Raw genomic sequence first — 17240 nt, 5'->3', positions numbered from 1 at the left:
TGATAAATGCTTATTGAATAAGTGCTTACTAGGTAGTGGTTTTGTTTAGATAAACAACTTAATTAAGTGCTTATTGTATTGGTGCTTATTGTATTGGTCTTGTTTTGAGGACTGTTGGAGCGCTGCTGTTTTGCTTGGCCTGCTTCTGCTGCAAATCTGAGTTGCTGTTGGCGTGTTGGGTGTTTTTCAGATGGGAGTGCCGTGCTGTTTTCTGTTGTTCAGCAGGGGTGCGGCTGTTTTGCTGGGTTTTTTTGGGGTGTGAGGGAGGGATAGGCTTGTTTTGACACAAGTACATATCAGCCACTTTGCTTACTAGGTATTGTTGATAATTTTTTCTGTTAAATAAAAACTATAGAACTTTTGCTCATAAAGTGAACATTTATGTTTCATGTTTCTCCTTTTTTGATTCTGTTAAGTTATTACAATTTTTATTCCAGAGTTTGGTTTAGATTTAGATTAATTAGTGGTGATTGATTGACAAGTATGTAATTATATACTCTATTGAGTTTTGGTCATTTCCACTACTATTGTTTTTGTAACCAGCACTTAAGAGGTGGAAGGACTTTATCCTCCCGAGGTCGACACTTAACTGGTAGAGGGAGAATTGTTGTAGATGTTACACCTACTATACTGATGTGATCATGAGTTCCTTAAGCATGTGGAAGGAAACCTATAAAAAAAAATGCATGAAAAATGAATATTTTATTCATTTTAATTCCAAGTCAGCATGTTATTTTTTCAAATATAATAATTTGGTTGTTAATCAAGTGGCTTATTACTACTACTATGATTTTATGTGATGATGAAGCGCTGCACATCATTTGAAAAAATTATTTGGCACTTCATATATTTAGGACCACACATGCATTACAAACTTTAATCATAATCATTAGAAGTGTAATTCTCATTCACTAATGAAAAGCCAATTTTCATCAGTTGAGAATAATTCTATGGAAGTAACGGTTTTAGAATTAAAAGGTGGCAGCTTAATAGTAATTACATTTAAAGGTGGCAGCTTGTAGCGGTTTTGGAATTTGTTTGGAGCAGCTTCTATCAATTGGAAATGAAGATAACAACAAGCAAGTCACGTGAATTATTTGATGGCTATACTTTTGTAAGGCTGATTATATGCCATATAGATTAGGATTTAATTTATAAGTTTTATTTGAATTAATTAGGGACTGTTGAGTTTATTAGAGCCAAAACTCTATAAATTGTAATTTTTTCTATGAAATAAGAGATGTAGAATTTTGATATAAAAAATACACTTTGTGTGTTGTGAGAGCTTTGTCTCCTTTTTTTGGTTCTGGATTGAACCATGCATTGATCTTATCAAGAAACCACGTTTCTTGTGGCGATCCTCTACCAAATTAAACATCTTCCTTGGATTGGGAATTTGTTTGATTACCATTTCTCTCTATTTCCACCATTCTTCACTTTTTATTATCATATTTTATCCAACATTCACAAAAAATACAAAACTAAAATTACAACCCTTTTTGTCTTTTATCATTTGGTATTCAGAGCACGGTTTCGTTTGGGACAATTTTTGTTTCAGTTTCGAAATCATCATCATCATCTTCATTTTCCATGTTATCATTGCAATTCCTTAATTTCATTTTTTGTTTTTTGAAGTATTAGAAAGAGAAAAAAATGTCTCCAGAATTATATATGAGAGAGCTTCTCATGGTAAGGAGAATGTGTGGAAATCAAGTCCAGGAGGAGGATACAACTCAAAGAGAAAATCTTTTCCAAACAAGATGTCTAGTGCAAGGAAAGGTATGTGCTTTAATTATTGATGGAGGGAGTTTCAGTAATTTTGCTAGTACTCGATTGGTGTCTAAACTTAATTTGGATACAAAATCTCATCCTAAACCTTACAAACTCCAATGGCTTAATGAAACTGTCGAAATGATGGTTAATAAACAAGTGGAGGTTTGTTTTAGAATTGGAAAATATGAGGATGTTGTTTTGTGTGATGTAATACCAATGGAGGCTAGTCACTTGTTGTTAGGGAGACCTTGGCAATTTGATAGAAAGACTAGTCATGATGGATTTTTAAATAAATATTCATTTGTTTATCATGGAAAAAAGATTGTTCTTGCACCATTGAGTCCTAGTGAGGTGAGAGAAGATCAAAAGAAATTGAGAGAAAAATATGATCAAGAAAGAAAAGAATTAGAAAAGAAGGAAGAAATAGAAAGAAAACAAAGTGAGAAGAAAGAAGTAGAGGAGAATGAAAATTGTGAGGGAACAAAAGAGAAAAAGGAAAAGAAAAATGAAAGTGGGAAGGAAAAGGAAGAGAAAAAGGATAGTGAAAATGGATTTATTGTTGAGAAAAATGAAGTTTTTATGAATAAGGAAAATGAAGGAGGTAACCATAAAAAAACCAAGTGGAGAAAAAAAAGGAAAAACATTTTTACATGATTCACTCTCGTTGTATGCAGGTTTGGATTTGAGGGCAAATCCTTTTGAAGAGAGGGAGAATGATGTGATCATGAGTTCCTTAAGCATGTGGAAGGAAACCTATAAAAAAAAATGCATGAAAAATGAATATTTTATTCATTTTAATTCCAAGTCAGCATGTTATTTTTTCAAATATAATAATTTGGTTGTTAATCAAGTGGCTTATTACTACTACTATGATTTTATGTGATGATGAAGCGCTGCACATCATTTGAAAAAATTATTTGGCACTTCATATATTTAGGACCACACATGCATTACAAACTTTAATCATAATCATTAGAAGTGTAATTCTCATTCACTACTGAAAAGCCAATTTTCATCAGTTGAGAATAATTCTATGGAAGTAACGGTTTTAGAATTAAAAGGTGGCAGCTTAATAGTAATTACATTTAAAGGTGGCAGCTTGTAGCGGTTTTGGAATTTGTTTGGAGCAGCTTCTATCAATTGGAAATGAAGATAACAACAAGCAAGTCACGTGAATTATTTGATGGCTATACTTTTGTAAGGCTGATTATATGCCATATAGATTAGGATTTAATTTATAAGTTTTATTTGAATTAATTAGGGACTGTTGAGTTTATTAGAGCCAAAACTCTATAAATTGTAATTTTTTCAATGAAATAAGAGATGTAGAATTTTGATATAAAAAATACACTTTGTGTGTTGTGAGAGCTTTGTCTCCTTTTTTGGTTCTGGATTGAACCATGCATTGATCTTATCAAGAAACCACGTTTCTTGTGGCGATCCTCTACCAAATTAAACATCTTCCTTGGATTGGGAATTTGTTTGATTACCATTTCTCTCTATTTCCACCATTCTTCACTTTTTATTATCATATTTTATCCAACATTCACAAAAAATACAAAACTAAAATTACAACCCTTTTTGTCTTTTATCATATACCATCTCCACATGTATCTCCAAATCAATCATTATCACATGTACAACCTGCACCATCACTTCTCCAGCTCTCCTCTTTCGTGAAACCTTGTAAGCCCCTAACTCATCTTCTATTTTATTTATTTTCCAATTCTAGTTGATAATTCTCTATGTTAATGTTCTCTCTGTTAATCTTTCGTTCATACTTGAATCATACCATAATATTATTGATTTTTGTTATGTCATCAAATTGGAACTTGAGCATATTCATAAATTTGGGGAATTTAATGTTTTGATTCAGACATACTTATGGATATTTGCACAGCTATCCCCTTTTGGGATTGACTCTCTTCCTTTATTTGTTCATTCAGTTTTGCTGAAAATTGTTAATGAATTTGGTTTCACCCTCACCTTCAATTTTCACATAACCTTAATCAAACCCTTCTGAAATCACTAAACCATGTTTCACATCACTCTGAATTCATTAACTATTTTATAAATATGTATATATCATAAGTGATATTGAGGGTGTGAAGGTTCCTCTCCATAATTTAACAGTCTCTCTTTTGGATCCACTATTTAATTGAATGAAGGCTTGCCTATCTGTCTATCATCTATGCGTTTTGGTTCACTTGTATATATATAGGAAGGATTCATATATTTTCTCTTCTTGTATTTTGTTCATCAGAGCATTGAATTTCATTTTTTGAAATTGTTTAGCACAATGAAGAGTCTTTGGACATAATTAGCATATTGAGAAGTATCTTAATTACTTCTTACTGATGAAAATTGCTTTACCTAATAAAAATTCATCATCATCATTGTCTCTATTTGTAATTATTTTCTAAATTACTTCTTCATTCAGATATTGACCTGTCACTATATAGTATCTTCTAGTTCTACCTACTGTGTCTTTGTATTCAATCATCAATTTGTACCTCAGTCCTTGTAACAATGTTGGTTCTCTGATTTTATTTGAATTTGTTGTTACAAGATACAACATACTATAATTATGAGTATCATTTTATTTGAATTTGTTGTTACAGATTTTATTTATCTATAATTTATCTATAATTTTAATTTACCTATAATTTAAGTTATGATAATAGAGCTAAGAAAGGATAAGTTTTAATTTATATATGATTTTACTGACATTGCAGCTTTATAATTGGTTGTTATTTAAATGACTAATAAAATTCAAAATTGTAGGGAAATTTTAAGAAGAGAAAAGCAGAGCTTTTGGAAATATCTATGTCTCAAAATCAAGAGGAAGAAGGATTGTTTTCTGAAAGCCATCATAATATGCTAGATGACTTGACTATTTGGTCATGTTATTGTTTTCTCAAAATCTAGTGCAATTGATTGTTACTTTTATTGTTGAGCACTGACTAATGAACAATTTAGCCATGTTATTGTGTTAGAACATTGAGCACTTATATGATTCTAGTTTATATAATTTTGTTTCAGGCAATGGGCCTTTGTTTACTCTTGAGTTACTATTTATTTTTATTTGATTTAGTATGTATTATTGATTATAAATTGTGGCAATCCTGTAAAATAAAAAAAAATTATAACCACGTCCGAAAAGCATGGAAATTTTTTAAAGCAAATTAAATCCGTCCGAAATTCGTTGGAAAATTTAAATTAAATCCGTCCGAAATTCGTAGGAAATTTAATAAAATTCCGTCCCAAATCCGTTTGAAGTATAGTCCAACGTGTTTGTGTGAAAACCGTCTGAAATCCGTCTGAAATATATTTCGGACGGAATTTGGGACGAAAATACGATTTGCGACGCGGTTGTTTCGGACAGCACCCTATCCGTCCGAAAACGGATTTTCGTCCGAAATCCGTGGGAAATGTCCGTAAATTCCGTCCCAAAACCGTCTGAAATTCCGTTTGAAAATGACTTTTTTTTAGTAGTGATAATTAATGAACACTTATAGTATTCTTGTACAAAAACAAAAAAACAGTTATAATATTTATTTGTCGCCTGCACCATTGCTCTTATGCATTGCATGATCTGCACTTTTTTCATTCCAAATTGAGTCATTCTCGTGCAACATTTATGCATAAACCAATATACTCAACAACTAAATTATCTTCCTTCCTACTTCAGTATTTTTAACTTCAACAAATAAGCAAAAACCTGCAGAGCCAAATGCCTTGCAAAATCAGTCCTGAAACTCCAATAATTAACATATCTTTCTCTCGCAATATAAACCTCAAAAAATTGAAGTAATTGAAAGAAAAAAAACTACATCAGAATCACAATACTAAATATTTTTTCAATTAACTTGCACATCCCTGCAGAATCAATAGCAAGACAGGTGTATAAATCATGTATTCATTACATTGGAAAACAAATTATGGAAGCAAACCAACATTTGTATAAAGTATGTATTACATAATCTTGTCACTAAAACTCAAATTATCCTTATTAGTCCCTCATTTAATTTGTTTGTCAGTTGTAAAGACCAAAGAACCTTTTCTTAATACACGCATGACTACAATCATTCACTAAGGTAATTTACTTTCTGGAAGTTAACATTGGGATCATTATTACTTCTGGGAAGCTATTAGTTAGTGAGATCAATAGATATAGATATACTAGCTATTAGCGAAATCATCAAATGTGAAGAAAAAAATTAATGATCACTTGGGATTTTCAAAGAACAGGGTAATAATCCTTTTGTGGTGTGAAGGAGCAAAATACAAATAACTTTCTAGTTTCAATGCATTGGTACCCCAAGAAATAAGCCAACTAATGAAAGAGTTAATTGTGAAAAAGTGTGACCCTTTATAATCTCCTAATGATGTGTCTTTTATTGATGCACTTCCAACACTAATTCTAGATCCTAATCACTAAATCCTTTTTACCTACCGCTATACAATATGGTGGATATGACTTACACGGTTATAATAATCTTTCATTGAAACCAACCTTTATGGAGAAAAAACATAATCACAGAAATAAGCTATCATAAGCTATACCAATTAGGTTATGTGAATATGACCAGAAAAACTTTTTTATGACTGGTTGTGCTATGTTCTCAATATACATTTTCAAAGTCAAAGACAGCTATATTAAAACTCAATTCTAATTACTTGTAAATTGAAATCAGATAAAATTGGGGAGGCATTACCTATTTTGAGTAGACTGTAACAAATAGTGCTTTTTCTTCCTCATTTTCCTCTGTCCCTAAAAGCCACATCAAAGCTTGATAGCCTTCAGGTCCTTATCGTTCTCATATGCCACACTACTGTCTTCATAAAATAGTACAAATAATGAGAAAACAATTGTCTTGTTTGAAATCATTGGAGGACAACATGGAGAAATAAATATTTTGCAAGCTCATTATTCATTAAATTGGTTTACCTTTATGTCTTCTGCATCTTGTGGTTGTTTCTTGTTCTCATGAATATTTGCCAAAGCTGAAACAAAAACCAAAACAGCAACCATAAGTAACACAACCAAAAACAATTTCATAGTTAGGCAACCGAAGTTACAAAAACAAAAACAAAATTATTAGCCAGAGTGAGTACCTACCTAAAACTAATGCAACCCACAACTATCTTCATTGTAGTTGCAAAAATTCAGCTGGTTCTCCAACCTTCATAAGTAATGCAACTTTAGAGCAAAATTGAAAAAGAAAAAAAAAAAGGATAATTCATCAGACGACCTATCACATAAACAAACACCAACGTTTTAGTGAAAAATGAAATCGAAAGAGATGTAGCTGAGGAAGAAATCGATGATATCTATACCAGTTAAAGAGTGGTATTGCAGCAAGGTTTCAATGTCGTCGTCACCAACCATCAATCTACTAAGCATCCACAACCACCACCGTCCTCACCAACATCAATATGCTCACATCTGTTCTCTCTCATGCCGTCGTCGGTGACATCCTCTTCTCGTCGGTGAAGACGTTTTCGCAACACCACAACCACGATCATGCCGGTGAAGACCTTGCAACACCGCCTTCACACCATCTTCTCACGTCGGTGATCTCGCAACACCGCCTTCCCACCATCTCCTCACGCCGTTGATGACCCGTTAAGACCTGCAAGTGACGGCGACATAGAGGATAAGATAGGAGAAAGACAACACCGGTGATGACGCCGGTGGTTGCGAGAGAGAGGAGGGCAGTGAGAGCCGTATTTTTTTTGTCAAAGGTTGTTATCTCTATAACTCACGTAGAGAGAGAGAGAGAGAGAGAGAGAGAGAGAGAGAGAGAGAGAGAGAGAGAGAGAGAGAGAGAGAGAGAGAGATGCAAAAGGAACCATTGGGAAGAGATGCAAATATGTGATGAGAGAGAAATTGGACATTGAAAACAGATGTTACTGTAAACAACATATACCTAGTAAATGCCACCAATTTTTCACTTGTTTTTCCAAAGGAAAAATTTGAAATTCAAAATGGCATGGATTTAGGAGGGAAGTTTTTTAGGGTTTAACCTAATTTGCAATTAATGCAGCAAAATTAGAGGCAAATTTGTAGGGTTTACTTGTTGCATTACGTAACTAGTACTTTTACCCGTGCTACCGCCCGGGACATTAACAATGAGAAGCTGATATATTGCAATATGATCTATTACATCGAAAACAAAATGATTCAATATTTTATGTCCTTAGATCACACATCCGTGCGTCGTACGGGCGAGATATATGTAAAATATATTACTGTCATGAATTGATATAGATAAAATTATCATTAAGAATCCAATTCAAAGACAATGTATAGTAAATAACACATAAAACACTATTAAGATAACTAACATGATCCAGAATTGGATAGAAGTTCAGATTGTGAAATCTCACTCTAAATTTGTATCTAACTGAGTATGAAGAGTTGGTAGGTTTGGATAGAAGCTAGCGTTAAACCTTTTTGTTTTATAAAAAAATTTACTTTTTATCATCAAGTTAGTAGATCCAACTTTTAGAGTTATCTTGGTAGAGTGGATGTTGGATTCAAGAATATCAAATCCCAAAAATCATACATTTTAGAGATTTCTTATGAAGCTTTCTGTTTACCTCATCCTTGCAACTATATCAGTTTGTTTGATTGTAAAAAAATAATCAAGTTTGCATTCAAACGTGGCTATTTAATGAAAAATTAACATTACTAATGAAAGAAGCATGGAGACAGCATAATTGTGCCAACACTACCAATTACAATACTCATTACAACTTTTCACAAATTGCCATACTACAAACCTTTGTCATAGTAAATATCAACATAAGTCCCCTAAGTTGTTTTAACGATCATCAAATCTCTACCACTTCCATCAACATATGCCATAAAGTGTACTTTATTGTCTGTTGAAGTGTTTAGCGCTTCCAATTCCTTTATGCATATTCTTGGTTGAGATACCTATAATTTTGAAGGCATGTTGGCTCCACACCAGTCCGGAATGGATATAAATACACGCCACATCTACCAAATTATGTGCAACAAAAGAATAGCTCTATCAACGATTCGATATACAAAATCAATCTAAATTAGCTACACAAAGTAATGCTACTTGAAAAATCATAAAACCAAGCAAAGAAAGAACTTTCAAACAGTGGTTGATACCTTACAAATTGATCAAAATGGCCAAAATAAACTCAAAATCCCAATATTTACTTTTTACTTACAACTCAAAACAAACTGATATAGTTGCAACTTGCAATCAACATACATTTATAGCGCACTGCAGAATATGTGATCCTTGATTTTACAAAGACTTTAATTGTTAGATTGATAAATTGTCTTCTTGCTGTTCAATTTCACATTTCTACAACATTTAAAATAACTACCAACAGGGGCACATTTATTTCAATTAAGCATTTTAAAAACATAACACAATGATCTATATAATATATGTAAATTATTTGATAAAGCACTATGAATGAGTTAAATTTAATCTCTTATAAACGGCGAATGGCTATGAATACGTTAACAATGCGCTTAGCAATAGTAAACATACACAATCACTATTGGAGCATATAATAATGTCTCAACAATGTCATAAAACATATAATCAAAAAACATATTGACGGAAAGGTCCCTTAACGATATTAGTCATAAACAGTCTCAAATAAGTTGCATACTTAGTGAATAGAAATTATTTTGTTATCGATGGGACAACCCTTTTAGTGGCTGATATGAACCTGATCACACATCCATAGGATTTAGCAATGTTTCATTTATAGACTATAAAGCTTAAATATGATATCTTTCACATATCCCTCATCTACACACCAGCACATAACTTATTGTTATTACACCTGGTTCGCATTCATTATGAATGTAATTCTTACTCCAATATCTTGTCTGAATTAATAGGCTTATAATCAAATCCTCAAAGCACTAATTCTCAAACACAAATGACTTTGCATATAGGTAAAACCGAAATCAGCAAAAGTATTAATATCAGAAAAAACTTTGATTCATTCAGACAAATTATTTGACAGCAACATGAAAGGATAGTATATGAGACACTTGGGTCTTAGGTTCAAAAAAGAGTACACCGAAAACAGCAATAGTTTCAAGAAAATAAACTAAACATCATGATCCGGAACAGAGACAAAATCTGGTATCAGATAAAACAGAAATAAAAAACATGGTCTTTTATCATCCTAGTCAAGCATCCTTCTCAATCTTGATGTATTTCATCTTATGTGGTTTGTTAATAGATCTTTCTCCAAGGTTATTACATAAGAAACAATTAAACAAAAATCACCATGTTGTTCACAATTCAATTTCTACTATCTACCTTAGAACACAAAGAGGACTGTTGAAAACACAAATTATAGATTATTATTAACATTGACACAAAATCAAACTTTCAACCCCCAAAATATATAAATCAAGATCGGTGGGCATATAAAATCAAACTCAAAATAAAAAAAATTCATAAGCTTTCAAAATATCATGATTATCCCCTCAAAATCCCTAAAAACAAATAGAAAAATGAAATTCAAGAGATACTGTTTAGCTTGCAATCACGACGACCGTCATCAATGAATCCAGTCTTCCTAATATAGTTATCTGGATGCACCTATATTGAATTCATTCAATCATGTTCTTCCTTTTTACTGAACACAGAGGGTCGTGACTCTAGGGTCCTTTCCTTGATGTAGTCTCTACATGTACACTTTTACGGTAAAACCCTTGAAAACCAAATTGCAAAATCATATTCTAAAACTAAAAGAAAAAACCAAGGTTTCAATTGCTTGAAATAAAAATCCATATATGAATAGGATAAAAAAAAACAACAATAATTGAAGATGGAATTTAATCTTGCAAAGAAACAAAGGAAGAGAAACGGCATCGTGGGGAAAAAGAAAAGGCAAACCCAAAATTCAGACGGTCCCTGAAAATCCCATTTTCAGATTAAACAACAACAATAATACCTAATATATACTATTTTGATTTAAAACCTAGTTTTACTAAATATTTTTGAAAAGTTCTCTTGAAGCCATTCATTCATTTCCGTATAGCTCTACAAAAAAAAATTGGATTATTAGCAAAACACATTATTTTTATGTCAAGTTATAATTACCAAATTCACAATGATCAAGTCCATCGAGAAATGTTTGCTCCACATCCTAAGGTAGTAAATAAAGATAAGGACCTGTCACAAAAAAGAACAAAAATAATCACATATACACAACCCGACTTCCTTTCTTTGTTTGTCAAGTGAAGATCTTGAAAATCATTGAACTACACTCTCAAGCTTGTCTTAAAGAATTATGCTATATTAGCTAAAAAAAAGTTTGCCAAATCAGTTTCTATAGGCAAATGGAATTGAGGACGTCATGTGAGATCCTTACACATTGCTAGGCAATTATAATGAAATCCACCACACATGTGTGAAAGCCCTCATCAAATCAACCAAAAACATCTTACAGGTGATTCTCAAAAACAAATTATGGTACCAATTTCTCAAATCACGTCATAATATCAAATATTGTATATCATCATTTTCTAGCATACCTATAATTTTCTATCACCGTTAACAAATACTTCATTCTAGCTGTTAGTGATGTATACACATAAAACAATGAGAGTTTAATATTTGTAGCATACAAACAAACATGAAGGAAAGATGTGTTATTATAAGAAAAGCAAACTGAAATTATCTCTGTATCACAATAATTTTAAGCCTTGAGTCAGAATATTATACAAACACCTTGTGGGTAGAACAACCCAGCAATACATTTACAATATTAGAAAGAATAGAACAAAGAGCATTTGAAAGAAAAAATATTTCAGAGATTGAAATAAATGTTGAGAAAAAAATCAATTACCTGAATAAAACCTAAGGGTGTTGAAGACGTCATCATCCGCCAAATCTTCACATTCCCTTGAAATGGTGGATGAAACTGCTCAATGGGATCATAGGAATGGTCTCGACTCAGAGTGTGTCTGAAAATTGAACCTTACTTTCAAATTTTGAATTTCAATTATTGAGGATGTGTAGCAAAGATGGATTTAGAAAGTTGAAAAGGGGAAATTTTGATAGAGGATGGAAAAGTTACTGAAAGAGGCAGACAATAGGGATTGGAAATTTGGAATGATGTTAGAGAGAGAAAGTGTGGAATACTCCCTCCGGTCACTATTATAAGCAAATTTTGACTTTTTAGGTTCATTCAATGAATGATGTATGTGGTCTATATTGTAGAACACATACATCATTTATTGAATGAATCTAAAAAGTAAAAATTTGCTTATAATAGTGACCGGAGGGAGTATATGAGAATGGAGCCTTTACTGTTCATTGGAAATTTAATACAGTTAAATGCTACCTCCACGTTCAGCAGTGTGTTGTTATTAAGGCTTTGGAAACCAACTACTCTAGTTGAGAAGTCTTCATAGGAAAATAGCAATTAAATGGTAAGACACTTTGAATGAAATAATAATCACAGGGAGCAGCTCAATAGCTTGGAAATCAACCGTTGAGATGTGTTTGGTGCCTTAATCAACGGTCAGCATTCATTCCCGCCCAAAACATTAGGTTTAGGGTTGTGGAGGGTTATTTGGAGTGTTAACTAGGATTAGGAATAAGTTAGAAGTTAGATAAGCTTTACAAGTAAGGGATATTTACTTTGTATCCTACAGTATTTATGCTCCTATTCTACGTACTTAAGAAATGATTTTTATAGTGTGAGAACAAAAACCCGAACGTTTTGCTTTCTCTTAATCTTGATTTGAATTGTTTTTCTTCCGGTTTCTTTGGTTTTATTGAGAAATCATGGCAAAAAAGTATGAAGGACGTGCAGTGGGAATCGATCTTGGAACGACGTATTCGTGCGTTGCTGTGTGGCTAGATGAACACAACAGAGTTGAGATTATTCACAATGACCAAGGCAACAAAACCACACCTTCTTGTGTTGCTTTCACTGATGATCAAAGATTGGTTGGGGATGCAGCTAAGAATCAAGCTGCCACAAACCCTGAAAACACTGTTTTTGGTAAATATCTTTTCTATATTATTTCATTTCTTTATTGTTGGTTTTTGAAATGCATGTATTTACTGTTGTTATTGCATTGCATTGATACGATGTGTTGACACTGTTGGTTTTTTAAATGCATGTGACCCTGATCAGAATTTAATTTACTATTAATTTTATTTTGTTAGATGCAAAGAGGTTAATTGGTAGGAAGTTTGATGATTCTGTTGTTCAAAACGATATGATGCTCTGGCCATTCAAGGTCATTTCTGGAGTGAATGACAAACCCTTGATTTCGGTTAAGTACAAGGGACAGGAGATGCACCTATGTGCTGAAGAAATCTCATCTATGGTTCTAACAAAGATGCGCGAGACTGCAGAGGCATTTTTGGAATTGCCTGTCAAGAATGCAGTTGTTACCGTACCTGCTTATTTCAATGATGCTCAGCGGAAAGCCACAATAGATGCTGGTGCTATTGCTGGTCTTAATATTATGCGGATAATCAATGAGCCTACTGCTGCAGCTATTGCGTATGGACTGGACAAGAGAACTAATTGTGTGGAGGAGCGTAATATTTTCATCTTTGACTTGGGTGGTGGGACTTTTGATGTGTCCCTCCTTACAATTAACGATAAGGTCTTTCAAGTTAAGGCTACTGCCGGAAACACTCATCTCGGTGGAGAGGACATTGATAATAGGATGGTGAACTACTTTGCACAGGAGTTTAAGAAGAAGAACAAGGTAGACATTAGTGAGAACTCAAGAGCCTTAAGGAGGTTGAGAACGGCGTGTGAAAGAGCAAAACGAATACTATCTTTTGCTGTCATCACCACCATTGAGGTAGATTCTTTATTTCAAGGCTTTGACTTGTTCTCATCAATCACTCGTGCCAAGTTTGAGGAAATAAATATGGATCTTTTCAACGAGTGTTTGGAAACTGTTGAGAGTTGTCTTGCTGATGCCAAAATGGACAAAAGTGCTATACATGATGTCGTCCTTGTCGGTGGCTCGTCTAGAATTCCAAAAGTACAACAACTATTGCAGGAATTTTTCACAGGGAAGGATCTGTGTAAGAGCATCAACCCAGATGAGGCTGTTGCTTATGGAGCTGCTGTGCAAGCTGCTTTGTTGAGCGAAGGCTTTAATAATGTTCCAAACTTGGTGATGCAAGATGTTGCTCCTTTGTCTCTTGGTACCTCAATTCAAGGTGACATCATGAGTGTGGTAATTCCTAGGAATACTAGCATTCCTGTCAAGAAAACAGAAGGTTATGCAACGGCTACTGATAACCAAACTTCAGCCACCATCGAAGTTTATGAGGGTGAGAGAGCAAGAGCTACTGACAACAATCTGCTTGGTTCTTTTAGTCTTTCTGTCCCACGTGCTCCTCGTGGTCACCCTTTAGAGGTATGCTTTACTATCAATGAAAATGGCATCTTAATTGTTTCTGCAAATGAAAAATCCACTGGTAGTATGAATGAGATTACAGTAACAAATGACAAAGAAAGATTGTCATCCCAAGAAATTACAAAAATGATCAGTGAAGCTGAAAATTACCGTGTCGAGGATGAAAAATTCCTAAGGAAGGCCAATGTAATGAATGCTTTAGATTATTGTGTTTACAAGGTGAAAAATGCTTTGAAGAAGAAAGATGTGAATCTAAAGCTCTCTTCTCAAGAAAATGACGAGATCAATTCTGCAATCACAAAGGCCACAAGTTTACTTGATAGTAACCAGCAGAGTGAAATAGATGTTCTTGAAAAGCACCTGAAGGAGCTTGAGAGTCTGCTCAAACTCATTATAGGCAAATCTGTCTAGTTTTTTTTGCTGTCAATTGATATTTTGAGTGTTATTTTGGTGAAGTTTGTTTTGGATATGTTATTTAAATCGTTATTGTCGTTGGAACTATGACTTAAATACTTCTTTTTTCAATTGATGTTTTATAGTTATTTTATCTTGCTTGTTACAAAACCAAGTCATTTGATGTTTGGAGTATTACACTTTATTGTTGATTGATACTGTTAAGCACAGAGAAGTAGAATTAGAAATTTTAGTGAAGTATTGATGCTTGGATATCAGCATTTGATATCAGTTTTCCTTTAATGATCTCAAAGAATGAAAACAGAACTGTCTGTTTTCTAGTTATTGCAGCATCCTTGAAACCTTGTTTCCAGATCACTCTAAGGCTCTGGTTCTCTAGTTAATCTTTGAGCTTCAAGTTGATATGTGGTTGAAATTTGAAAACGTAGTTGAGCTAGACATCTTTGAGAATTGACTCGCTTAATCATCTTTGAGAATTTGGTCTGTTTATCAAGTTTAATTACTTTAACAAGTGTAAAGGGTATATGACTGATTAGTTTCTCAAGTCTCAACTACTGTGTGGGAAAATGTATCATGAGAAATAAAAATGTTAAATTATGACAAATAACATGACATTAGTTAGTTAATACATATATGGGAACATGGTGTGGTAGATGATGTAACAAGTTGCAAATCTGGTCCCTTTGGTGGTGTGTATTGATCTATGAAGCACAGATACGATATGATATGTATCCATCATCGACATCGACACATATGATTATATTCTATTATGTCATTTTCTCAAAGGGTCATGTTAACTTGTGCTCTTAGGGCACATGTTAAGCAACCCAAAAATGGAAACATTTTCTTAAATTTTGTGCATTTAATTATTGAAAAGTAAAAAAGTTAAAGTCAAATGCATTAATTACAATAGAATATTTCTATTTTGAATCATTAACTTGTGCCTTGAGGGCACAAGTTAACATTTTCCTTTCTCAAATTATTATCAGTGTCAATGTGTCCGTGTCTGAATATGTGCTTCATAGGTATTGATATATGTCTGTTATAGTGGATGTTGGGCCTTTTGATGTCATCAATCGGATTCAACTTTATTGTTTCTGTTTTGTCATATGCTGTGTAACTTCATTGCAGTGTATTATTGGTACAAGCCGAGTACACGATGTGTTGTTGGTGGGAGGGGTGGTATTTTCTGGCTTTTGGTACAAGCCGAGTGGATGTGTAGTAAAAAAATTTATTTTGCAAGACCCTAAATCTTAAATCTTAATGTTTTTTTTTTGAACAACTCTTAGATCTTAATGTTAATGTAGTATAATCTTGGTGATTTTTCTAATTACTAGAAATTGTTTGTGGTTTATTTAAGCTTTCTTTATACCTTTTGTCCTACAAAGAGAATGAAGGAGTTTGTTCGTTAACATGAACATAATGAATATCAACGTGTGTTTGTTTCCATTAGTTTGCTTCTTCGGCTTTTCATTTTTCTTCCTTGAAAAACTAGAGAAACTGATTTTGAAATCTTCCTGGTGGTCGGAAACGGGAATGTGAAAGTGTTTTTAGTTTTTTTTGGTGAATTGAATATCTTCTGCGCGCTACTACATATACTAATTTTTTGAGTCGGGTAGGATGAGAATCATCTATGATGGTGTGTTTGAGCATCTCATCTATTCGTTTCTTTTTTAATAGAGGTAAAAGTCAAAGGGAAAGAAAAGTAACTACGGAAGCGGACATTCTTAAACATTTAAGTCATCCAAGAGTTTTTGAAACTCGATTAGAAAGGCATGTAAGTCTTAATTTAAAAGAGTGTTTGAAGCTCAATTAGAAAAGTCTCCAACATAAGAGAATCTATATGATCCATATAAATGCTAAAGTTTACAAGTCAATCAACACTCTTATTTCTCTCGCGTCAAGTATGGTTGATCTGCACCTGCCATATCAAACTAAGCAATGTTTTAAATTTGTGAACCAAAGTCGGAATATGTCCATTGAACTTTAAATTATTAGTGATCATGTCTATTGTCTATCAACTAGGATCTTTGAGTTGCTCTCCACAATTATATGAAACTAGACTAAGACTCGCGCATTGCGTGGCTCTAAATTATGCTTGAGATATATTATGATATTTTATGAAAGGAGACAATAATCATCAAAATTAAGATTACTATGAACAATTTTACCGTAATCACAAACGTAAAGGACATATTTTTGCGATTTTGGAGGCACTATCATACACTCAACGTGGTAAGTTTATGACAATCATGTGGAGCATGTGACAGCAAAGGAACAACACGAGATTGATACTGCTCATTCATTTGTGATCGCGCTAGCAAATTATTGCATGATTGGTGATCTGCTCAACATAACAGAGGACAATCATAGTAGCAAGGAGATGTGAGGAATTTTTGCGTTGGATGGATGAAACATATCCTTTTGGGTAAGTATAGGTGCAATGTTGATGTTTCCTTCTTTACAAATCAAAATAGAGTAAGGATGGGAATCTGTATTAGGAACAATCAAGGTAGATTTGTACTTGCTAAGACGAAATGGATCCCGCCTTGTATTGATGTGGACAAATGTGATACTACATGGCTTCTTCTCACCCTACAATGGTTCAAGATCTAGGTTTGAGTAATGTGGA

At 33.3% G+C, this 17240-nt stretch overlaps 1 protein-coding gene and 2 long non-coding RNA genes across 5 annotated transcripts; 2 read left to right on the top strand and 1 right to left on the bottom strand.

Moving 5' to 3' along the window:
* Nucleotides 1-3368: 3368 nt before the first annotated feature.
* LOC146904199 (uncharacterized) lies at nucleotides 3369-4819 on the top strand. Its single transcript, XR_015018445.1, has 2 exons — nucleotides 3369-3459; nucleotides 4558-4819. It is a non-coding gene; the product is annotated as an uncharacterized LOC146904199 (long non-coding RNA).
* Nucleotides 4820-5276: 457 nt separating this feature from the next.
* Nucleotides 5277-11931, bottom strand: LOC146904198 (uncharacterized). Of its 3 annotated transcripts, none has more exons than XR_015018444.1 (7): nucleotides 11644-11931; nucleotides 10896-10967; nucleotides 7114-10503; nucleotides 6896-7028; nucleotides 6725-6780; nucleotides 6492-6608; nucleotides 5277-5494 (listed from the first exon to the last, which is right to left on the bottom strand). It is a non-coding gene; the product is annotated as an uncharacterized LOC146904198 (long non-coding RNA). The 3 variants fall into 3 exon arrangements; XR_015018443.1 differs by having other exon boundaries at nucleotides 6492-6612; nucleotides 7114-8782; XR_015018442.1 differs by having other exon boundaries at nucleotides 7114-8782.
* A 512-nt stretch (nucleotides 11932-12443) lies between these two features.
* Nucleotides 12444-14787, top strand: LOC146904197 (heat shock cognate 70 kDa protein-like). Its single transcript, XM_085725260.1, has 2 exons — nucleotides 12444-12807; nucleotides 12975-14787. Exons 1-2 carry the CDS (start codon nucleotides 12588-12590, stop codon nucleotides 14603-14605), a joined length of 1851 nt encoding a protein of 616 aa, XP_085581386.1. The 5' UTR covers nucleotides 12444-12587; the 3' UTR covers nucleotides 14606-14787.
* Nucleotides 14788-17240: the final 2453 nt, after the last annotated feature.

Source organism: Medicago sativa, chromosome 7 (genome assembly GCF_051527215.1).
Source record: "Medicago sativa cultivar Bolivia chromosome 7, Bolivia_mono, whole genome shotgun sequence".
NCBI classification, from domain to species: Eukaryota; Viridiplantae; Streptophyta; class Magnoliopsida; order Fabales; family Fabaceae; genus Medicago; species Medicago sativa.
Note: the sequence above shows the minus strand (reverse complement) of the source record. Positions and strands in the feature narration are given on the sequence as shown.